Source organism: Cydia splendana, chromosome 13 (genome assembly GCF_910591565.1).
Source record: "Cydia splendana chromosome 13, ilCydSple1.2, whole genome shotgun sequence".
Classification (NCBI taxonomy): domain Eukaryota; kingdom Metazoa; phylum Arthropoda; class Insecta; order Lepidoptera; family Tortricidae; genus Cydia; species Cydia splendana.
The window spans coordinates 7,858,887-7,869,684 of record NC_085972.1 but is presented as its reverse complement, the minus strand read 5'-3'; the positions used below and the strand labels follow the sequence as shown (position 1 = coordinate 7,869,684).

At 38.9% G+C, this 10,798-nt stretch overlaps 1 protein-coding gene across 1 annotated transcript; it reads left to right on the top strand.

The window, feature by feature from the left end:
• Nucleotides 1–791: 791 nt before the first annotated feature.
• LOC134796371 (degenerin-like protein asic-1) lies at nucleotides 792–8,329 on the top strand. The gene is made up of 11 exons (XM_063768543.1): nucleotides 792–991; nucleotides 1,319–1,429; nucleotides 1,914–2,045; nucleotides 2,291–2,438; nucleotides 2,559–2,620; nucleotides 2,931–3,069; nucleotides 3,451–3,599; nucleotides 4,238–4,365; nucleotides 4,688–4,841; nucleotides 6,407–6,502; nucleotides 8,081–8,329. The coding sequence occupies exons 1-11, from the start codon at nucleotides 971–973 to the stop codon at nucleotides 8,300–8,302; spliced, it is 1,362 nt and encodes a 453-aa protein (XP_063624613.1). The 5' UTR covers nucleotides 792–970; the 3' UTR covers nucleotides 8,303–8,329.
• Nucleotides 8,330–10,798: the final 2,469 nt, after the last annotated feature.

Below are 10,798 nucleotides of genomic sequence, written 5' to 3'. Positions count from 1 at the left end.
CGAGTATGTGCATGCCACAAGAGTGATTCACGCAATTTAGGTACCTAGAGGTACATATGAACTGCTACGAGCCAGGTTTGGTCCTCCACATAGATCCTAAAGAAAATGTCTTAAGGCGTTAAATCCGCCATTTGTACTTATTTTTATTGTGAAATACCTAAAGCTTCAATAATGATTCGTTCGGGGATGGCATCCGCCACATGTATGTCTTTTAGATTAATTTGTCTTAAAGGGCCTCTGAGCTGTTGGCTTCGGCACGCCTCCCAAATGTCCGAGACCCTATGGTCCCGAAATATGGTAAGACATACAAATAATAATAATCCTCATGTACTAAAAAATGTGAACCACGTGTCCACGCGCCTGACAAATGTTATAAAAATTGTGGAAACAATACCTACTCAAAATACTGTCAAACAGGGTTAACTAGTGCAGTGTCATATTTATAATTATGTTAATTTGGTGTATTCCCATTTGTCCCAGCCCCACGTGACCGCCGCCATACATGAGGCGGGAACAAATGGGAATTATTTATATGAATACGCCTATTCCCACTATAGGTAGAAATGGGAATACGCCAAATTAACATAGTTATTAATATGACACTGAACTAAGAAGACCCTAAAACCCTTCCTCGCTCAGTCGAAAATACTACAGTCAGCAGCATAAGTTGCTAAGCGGGCGAGGTGTTCAAAATTACCTTGACACGCTCTTATTCTCTTAAAAATAAAGTCGCGTCAAGATCATTTTGAACACCTCGTCCGCTTAGCAACTATTGCTGCTGACTGTACAAACAAAACCTTGGCCTGCCCTTGCTGATCTAATCGCGAAAATAAGTTCAATATCACCCTAATCTTTATTTACGATTGCTGTAAACGCTTATAATATATCTCTTAGCCGTAGTTGTCTGGACTTACTGCGGTTAAGTGCAGCCGTTTGGACGTATTTCAACATGGAGGACGATTGAGCAAAGATGTCGAAGCTTTATGCTGAGGTATGTAGAACTTTGATTGGAGGTTTCATAGATCAAAGTATAGTTTATATTAGGTACAAATTCGACTTCGAATTAAATTCCTCCGACATTGTTTGTAGTTTGCTGAATTAAACGCCATTTCTAGCTTGTAACAGTTAAGCCTTAGTGGACTGATAATTACTTGCGGCTAATTTTCTACTTTCATTTTAGCTAATTTTAAGGTAATTTTAATTCATCTTCTGGAGCTAGGTTCAAATACTTCCGGAACGCCGGTTTAGTTGATCTAAGCAACTTTAAGTCCCATTTTTGCCGTCTCTGTCTAAACAATAAAACAATTTAAAATTTTAGTCAGAAGCGCCTTCAGAGACGTTTAAGAAAAAATGCTACCAGTGTCTGAAGGGACCCAATCTCATCCGGACGCTCGTTGTGTTGCTATGCAGCTGCGTAGTTGTACAGCAGGTAATCATATTTATCACTTTAAAAAATACTTGTACTGGTCATCCTGATCCAGATCCAGCTAAAAAAACAGACGTTTTACACAGAGGCTGCATCAAGACATCAGAGCCACCCGATAGCCTTCAAAGATTGCCTTCACATGTAATGTTAGGTCAAAACTGAACAGGCGCTCACTGAACTCACCTGCTCACCTGCTGCTGAACTGAGCAGCGGCTAGTGATGCTGCCGTGATACATCTCGCTCATATGCAGACAAAATTTCTAACATCATAGTAATTCCCATGCCCACATCCAATGTTGCCATTATGTCGCACAACCACATGCCATCCCCATCACTCACAAAAGATTACCGATTGCTGCAGAAAAATATGACAAAGTTAATGTTGTGATACCTACTAATAAATCTCGGACATAATTGATAATCATCTCCGGTTGAACAAACTAATGAAACATACGTTTTATAAATTTTTACTTTTTTATCCTTTTAGATAACAGCATGTGTGCGGAAACTGATCAATATCCCGATCACGACTCACACACACTTCGATTTCAACGAGACGATCATGTACCCCAGCCTTACGTTCTGCCGAGAACCACCGTACAAGTACGACAAGATGGAGGTAAGTTTTATATCAGAGTATGTGTGCAGGAACTGACCAGCACCCCGATCACGAGCCACAAAACCTCCGACATGGAGACGGTGATCCTCCTGATGCCTCACGCACTTGAAAATCGCTACTTATTTGTGTAGTTAAAATATCGCAGAAATGTTTAGATGACAAGTCTGGATAGTAATCACTGTAATCAGTATTTAGCTGTAGAATTTCCAATCAATGTTTGAAATATCATTTAAACCTTCCGCCAGGAATATGGCCTGTATTCACACCCTCGATTCACCTCCGTCTGGCGCGACTTCAACTTCACCCACGTCACCCTGGACTATTTGTGGGAAGAGATCACCTATAGCAGTGACGAATTCTTCGTGCAATATGGTTTTGATGGGCTGGTGGAAAGTAAGTAGAAGATTATATGTTTGTACTTTAATCCTAAATATATTTTCTCTGATAAAATGTCCAGCCAAAATCTTAATAAATTCTTTGATTGGTGTTCTAGTAGACTTGGTCTTTTTACAGATGTGGAGGTGGATTCAAGTCTTGGATTCGTGATGGGCCGTTGTTATACTCTTACACCGCGGGTAAACAAAATAATGCCATGCCAATTTTCCTTTTCGTAAATATATCTAAATATTCGCTACATAGAAAAAGTGAAAGTGACAGCTCTCTTGATATTGTCGCTGTTGAAATGTCGCATAGCACTCTTGATCCTGATTATTGCAGTCCTGCAAGAGCAGAACCAGCCATCTGCTAGAGTCAGAAAGTAATATACGTATTAGGTGCTATCTATCTCACTTTAGCAGATAGCTGCTTTCAGGACTGCAAGCAGGAGGAGGTTTTAAAGTTATTTGGTTCTGTGTTAAAACATTTTACGTCAAAGTTGTTAAACAGGTGTTGAGCTATAAGGCATCCCAAAGCGCCGGGTACTCCTTAACTCTGCGTCACAACGCCCTGGACATCGCTAACAGCATCACCACCACTCCGCCGGGATACCACGTCTACGTACATTATTCTAAGGAACCTTTTACTGGTAAGGAACATAACAATACATAATTCTATGGTCAATTTGGAAACTTATGGAGTGCGCAGTTAGGTTTGCCTACATTACTTGTACGCTTGATTCGGTCAAATTATGTTCTAATGTATGGGGAAGACAAAAAAAACCGTCAACCGGGACATATTTCATGCTAAAAGGGGGGTTGCGTCAGGGGGAGGGGACGGGACACTAGTGTACCTAAAGAACCATACCCAATACTACATTCATTGAATGCTGGCTATAATTTGTTTTTCAAAAAACACAATTTGACCCAATCATATTCTGTATCTTCTTTTCTATCGAATCGAAATAAAACAGCTGATAGAGAAAAAGTTATAATACAGGTTATAGTTCTGATTATACCCTACCTAACAGAAGTGGAAGTATACAACGGTGGTCTGGTGGACTACTTGTACGTGAACACAGGCGAGACCATAGATGTGAAGCTGTCAGTGGACCAGTATCAGAAGATCAGTAGAGATCACGATCCGTGCGTGAACTGGGAGAACTACAGTACAAATGAGGTAGGGAGCTCGGTAGTCTTACTTTTATCTACACAATGTCCTTAAATTATCTTTATAGGTTAGGTGGAACCAGTGTCCTTTAATTACAAGACCGCAGGCCTATTATGGATGGCTTTATCCACGTGACAAAATATCCGTCGTTTTATCACGCTATCACGTAGACAAGAGCGATCATCATATCCGTACAGTACCTACTTTTACTCTAAATAAACAGATAGAGCTCAGCCGGCGTATTATGGATGGCTTTATCCATCTTTATCCACCTGATAAAATAACTGTCACTTTTTAACACCGTGGGATAGAAAGTGACGGACACACACTGTTTTATCACGCTGTCATGTAGACAAGAACAACCATCATAGAGTTAGACCAAGAAAACTCTGCAGCGATTTTGATAGCCCACGCAGAGCAAGTATTATTTATACGTCATAATTTCATAGAAGTTTGACGTTTAAAATAACACTTGCACTGCGTGGGCTATCAAAATCGCTGCAGACTTTTCTTGGTCTAACTCTATCCGTACTGATCGATATTAGCACTTACCTACCTGTCGCTTTATTTGACCGCTTTTCGCGGTTGATTCTCATTGCATGAATATTTCTTTATACTTTTCAATCAGTTTGTTTTTCACATTGCAGTGCACCACTAAACATGTATCATATCTGGTAGGCGAGGCTGTTGGCTGTTCCGGACCCTGGATGCTCAGTGATCTTCCCCGTTGCGACAACTACAATGACATGAGGAGTCTTATCACGGAATATATAAAGTTAGAGTTACGATGGCTAGCCTAGCTTTAAATAGTAACGAAATAAAAAACGGCATGAGAACAAACGTTTACGAACAATAACTCATCATATTAATATAAAGTTTTGGCTTGTCTTCTTGAAAGTGGATTGTTTTGTTATACAACTTTTTGGTATTTTTTATAATTTCAGTCATGTAGTACTTATTGTACTTACCTACTTACCCAACTTGTTAATATGGTTTATGTCCAATTTCCAGATTAATATTACTGGTTTACATTTAGTATCTTCAATTGCCTCCAATTATATTACTGGGTTATAAATTAATCAAAAACTCGTTTCCAGTATGTACGAAGATCACAACTACACTAGTTGTCCCCGCATCTGTCGTTCGTACCTTTACAACGCCTTTGTAACATTCCGGAGGAGTGACTACACATGGGATTCCATGAAGAAGGTGTGGGCTCTAAACTCCGGTGTCGCCACTTTGGAGACACATGTAAGTCATAATACATAATATGCTACCTTGCAAACAACCTTTTGTATATTAATCTTAACTGCAGCTCTTAATTACACCTAAAAACAAATTAAAACTAACAAATAAAATTAAACTAAGAACTAAACAAACTAAACTAAAACTACCAACCTACGTAAAAGTAAAAACCTATAAATAAAAAATTGGCCCCAGGTCTGTGTCCGTTTAATAATGAAATCTTTCCGGGTCTCTTGAACTCTGTTTATCTAGAGTCAGACCAAGACAAGTCTGCAACGATTTTGATACTACACGTAGTACAACTGTTATTTATACGTCATAATTTCAAAGAAGTTTGATGTTTAAAATAACACTTGTACTGCGTGTGTAAGGTTGCCATATGGAATTAAATGTCCTAATAAAAATCCGGACATCACCCTAAAAATCCGGACATTTCTTGTAGCAGAGATTTCGCGCTGCTCTCTGCGGTGTACTGTATCGTGGATCTACTTTTCCCTTTCCCTTCGCCCGATCCCGTAGCCCCCTCCCCAGGCGCCCATTTTATTTTTATAAGGTCATTCCTAAAAATCCGGACACATGCCAAGTCCGGCCGCAATCCGGAAAAAGGGTCAAAAATCCGGACATGTCCGGACAAATCCGGACGTATGACAACCCTATGCGTGTGTTACCAAAATCGTTGTAGACTTGTGTTGGTCTGACTCTAGGTTTGTCTGTACTGTAGGTATGGCAAAGCTCATGGAATAAAATCAAAAAATATGGGATACTTTAATAAGAAAAAAAAAACAAAATTTAAAATTGTGGGATCTACTAACTGCGCTGTTATCTTAAAATGTGAGGTAAATTTTACAAGGTTAGTTGCGATGGGACAAATTCTCTAATGGGTCTAACCTAACTGACGAAAAGAAAGGCTGGGGTTAGGTCTTCCACTGCATGTAAACGTACATACATTCCCTTTCCTTAGGGCCACTTGCACCATCCCACTAACCCGCGGTTAAGCGGTTATACCGTTAACCCAGTGATAAATTGTACTGGTAACCATGGTAACTCCAGGTTTAACCGGTTGACCCCGGGTTAGTGGAATGGTGCAAGTGGCGCTTAGTGGAAAAGGTTGTCACGGAACATACTGCAATAGGGAATATTAGGCAAAGCTCTGCGTAGGTGGCACAACTAGCACATACAGTAAACAAACATCAATGACACATTTTGCGTCACATGGCCTACCGTGAAACACGACAATCGAAAGTTCGGTTTCTGCCTCTCTATCACTCTTGCATATTCGAGCGATAAAGAGGCAGATAACTAAATTTCTACTTTCGCGTTTACCGGTAGGCCCTTGTTAACAAACCGCCTTGATGCATCAATGTCATATTTTATTGTCTGTGAAAACTTGTCAAAAAACAGTTTAAGGCACAGTATGTATAAGTTAGTCTATGAATTTACTAGAGTCGGTAGTGCTACACTCTGGCGGCAGAACATTGCAGTAATATCCCCTATTGTTAAATAGGCACAATTGCCTCAAGGTGACACTTCCTCAATTAATATTTTAATGTCAATATGAATAATGATTTCAGCTGTACATCCACTTCAACACTATGATGGTGTCCGTCTACGAGGAGCGATACAACTATGACTGGAACTTATTCCTGTCCGACCTCGGTGGAAGCATTGTAAGTATTAAAAAACCGGACAAGTGCGAGTCGGACTCGCCCACCGAGGGTTCCGTACTTTTTAGTATTTGTTGTTATAGCGGCAACAGAAATACATCATCTGTGAAAATTTCAACTGTCTAGCTATCACGGTTCGTGAGATATAGCCTGGTGACAGACGGACGGACGGACGGACAGCGGAGTCTTAGTAATAGGGTCCCGTTTTACCCTTTGGGTACGGAACCCTAAAAACCGATTTCGCACCGACTTCAGTAAGGGGTAATATTTTATTTTATCCTTTTTGAAGTAGGTTTTTCCTTAAACTATTTATTTTTCCATTTTGCTGGACTCGTTCCCTTCTGACTGTCACTAAAAAGTTTGGCGCTTCGGTTACGTTTCAAATTTCAAGGTCAGGATTTAAATCCATCAAGACATGAGGTGTTCCTTCAATTCCTCATAGAACCCGTCATCACTAGGTACTGGATCTTGACAAAAATATCCCTTAATAAACTCAACGAACAAGACAGATCGCCAAACGTGTAATACGCGTCGTTGGAGAGTTCCGTTTTGAATGCAAAATATGCAAATACTTGGCTTGTTGATGAAAATAGAAAAATCGTTATATGATGACTAAAAAATTTGAGAAGACTAGATTTTTGTCAAAAATGGCATCAATTTGAAAATGTATACTTTAAAAATATATAATATATATTTTGTTTCCAAATCGGTTCAAGAATGACGGAGTTACTTATTGTAGGTATACAAAATAATACGGTCGAATTTATAACCTCATCTTTTTTTGAAGTCGGTTGAAAAACGGATTTAATGCCAAACAATATCCTCTACAAATGAACTATAAGGCACAATGAATATAAAGTACCTACCTATACTTAATAGTATATAATATATCCAACAGTTCATAGAGAAAAGTTGGATCAAATTCATTTAAATAGCCATGACTCGCGCCCTTAAAATAATGATATAATATATGCGTATTTTCGAAGCTTCCAGAAATATAATTTCTCGAACTAACACCTTCAATATCAACCTATCACACACCACTTCATGAATCAAATCTTGGCTCTTTCCCAAATTATATTCGCACATCAATGTTCTTCTATATAAATATTTATCGCAAAGATGAATTAGAGAATACTCCCGTCGTATATCATACGAGTATTCGATTGTTTATTTTATCAAATGCCTAGACTTCGGGATTAAAACACGAGTAGAAATATTTAGATACCTATAAGTTTTGGGCAAAAATTTCACTCTAGGTACAAGCTTTTATCGCTGTACTTTTCTTTCCACAAGCAACTATAACTCATCGAGACAATTCTAAAAACCCCAAACACAATTAGGTTGCGTTGTTTTATCACAGAGTTCCTATGAGGCCACCTCCTGTCTCCATTCTCAGATCAGCTCGATGGTACCATAATATTGCATTGTCCGATGGACCTATAATATTGGTATCCGACTTACATATGTATGCAAATTTTCAGCTTCATTGGAAGTCGGGAAAAGGGTCAAATTTATCTTCCAAGATCGACATTCAACCTGTACATTAAACAATGGTGATTAAGAATGTTTTTGTTGCAGGGGTTCCTTCTAGGCCTCTCCGTTGTCGGCCTCATGTCAATGTTCGGCAAGCTGTGGGGCATTACAGTTCAGCCCTTTATCAAACCCAAGGACGCACCCAGTAGCCCCGGGTCTGCCGCCACAGCCGATGTTAAAACCGTCTCTAAAGACCTGGCTATGGATCTGGACTATTTGAAGAAATGTCAAGAATGGCATATCAAAAACGATTGTAATAAGAAATGAGGAATTTAATATATTCATGAGCATTTATGGTGTTGATTTTAGTAACTAAGAAGTCAACCATGATAATACCTTCCTTGATCCAAGGTATCGCCGCCGTTGACACCGTTAATTCATAAGCTTTATTACGACTTTTATAACATTACAAGTACCTTGACCTGAAATGGCCAGTTAAGCGTGTTGCTTTGCTGGTAGTACGAGTAGATACTTCAACATCCTTCTCGTATTATAGTTATTATTGATTTGATAATTTCAACAAGGTTTTGTAAGTAGGTACCAACAAATATTTTCTGATTTCGTGTTTTTTTTCACTGGGTATGGGTATTTTAATATTTTTGTGTATCGGAAGTAATAATGTACGCAATGTTATCAAGATTCAGTACTCCCTCTCAGCTGCTGTCTGACAGTTCCTTAGAAAAAGTTATTAGTATAAACATAAATTAAAACCAGAGGTACACAGGCTAGATGTATACAACATGTATTACATAGAGCCATGTACAGTATTAATTATGGAAAAGTGCAGCTTTAGAAAGAGTCTCAAAGTATGTGCTCATCCTGACCATTGTGATTCTACATTGTGAAAACATATTCAAATTATAGCTAGTTACGAATGATTAGCCGATATAGGTTTGGGTTGCACTGAAACTTCTTTTTTTACTTTAAAACGTGAATGAAACAAAGGAAAATCAACTCTATTTAAAAAAGATATGGTTTAAATTTCAATGGCTTATACTGAGTATGGGGAGCAGTAAGAGGATGTTACCTATACCTACTTAAACACATGATCTTAACAATAGTTCACAGAAGTAGTTCACAAAAGAATAAAGGGCATGGACACTCATTTGAACTGCATCATTAAAAGTTGCATTTCTTGGCACACACACAGTCCGGTGACGCACATCACATCTAAAGCAGAATAATAAGAGTAGGTTTAAGCGGAGCGAGAAGCGTTTTTAACAAAGACAAGTAAGAAGAACGGAATACAAGTCAATAGGGGTAAGTGCAGCTGCGGGATAAGTGTGGCTGGCCTTCACATTGGGTTCTGTATACATGAAATTTTGAAATTAGGCAAACTAAGGACCGTGCTTTCTTTGGCGCAGGTACCTTACCATAATGAATATAAAATTGCCACCATCGTTACGTAGGTAATTAAAGTAAGTATAGTTTGACAAACAGCTCAATGAAAAACATGCTTAGATTGGATTACAGGGGCAACGGGACTTTTGAAACAGGTCAAGGTGTTAAGATTATATTTAGGGGTTATAAATTTATTATTATTTTGCTTATGTATCAGCATATCAACATATTCGCTCCCTACAGAATTAGCTGCATTAGTCACTCCCGTGTCGATAACCCAAATTAGCGACAACCTATTTAGCCGTCGTGTCTTGATTGAGCGGTTGGCTGCTACTTTGGCTGCTGCTTGTCTTTAAGCCATGTTCACGAGGTGTTTATGTTTACAAATGAGAGAGGGTAAATAAATCTGTTCTTCTATGTGGCGGTGAAGGCACGTTCTGTTTTCGTAGCGCTTTTTACTTGCCCAGCTTATAAATAAGGTTAGTAGCTTATACAGGTTTCTCCAATAGAGTATTAGGGGTATAACTTAACTAGTTAATTCAAACCTTAAGCTTGATATACTTTAGTTGATCGTTACAACACTGAGAAGGTTGATTGAGATATTCACTATCCGAGACCTTTCATTTGATTTTACTTTGATTAAATGTTATATTCCGAATACGACCCGAAGGCGACATGTGGTATGCCCGAACAATTTAGACCTAACTAGAGCCGCGATTTCACTTAGTGTTCAGAACAGTTCTGAGCGAGTAATCGTTCGTTCTTGTCACATATCTGTTCTGTGTGAACACATCTTCATATGCGAGTTATACGACGCATCGAACATTGGCGCTCGGACGATGACTAGCAGTCATCTCGTACAGTCAGTTGATGGTGCCGTTTGAAAAGCCAAACGGCATAATCGTGAATACAAATTGACCAATTTTCACTTTGTACCTATCGTACTAAAGTCGCATTTCGCGTTGAAAATATTTAATATTTACTGCATATTTTTTTATCTTGAAAGACTTTATTATCATTTGGCTAATCACGTCGACGATAATATATTAGTTTAGTAATATAATATAATAGTTTAGGGTTGAATGACTAGAGCAGGGTTAACGCCGTTTGAAACTGAACGGGCAGACTTTTCTATTTCGTAATACCTACATCTCCCTAACGTATTAAGGAGATATTCAACCTGCAGGCCTATTATGGATGGCTTTATCCACGTGACAAAATATCTGTCACTTTTTAACAGAGCGCGATTGAAAGTGACGGATACCGTTTTATCACGCTGTCACGTATTAGACGATTTTATAGTCCTGAATGTCCTGATGATTTTGTCTCGATTGGATTCATTCAATCCATAGTTTCTTCGCCAGGTGATGGGTGAAGGATGACTCACGTTAGGCCGGACCGTGTCTGGGCCGAAGCTTCCAG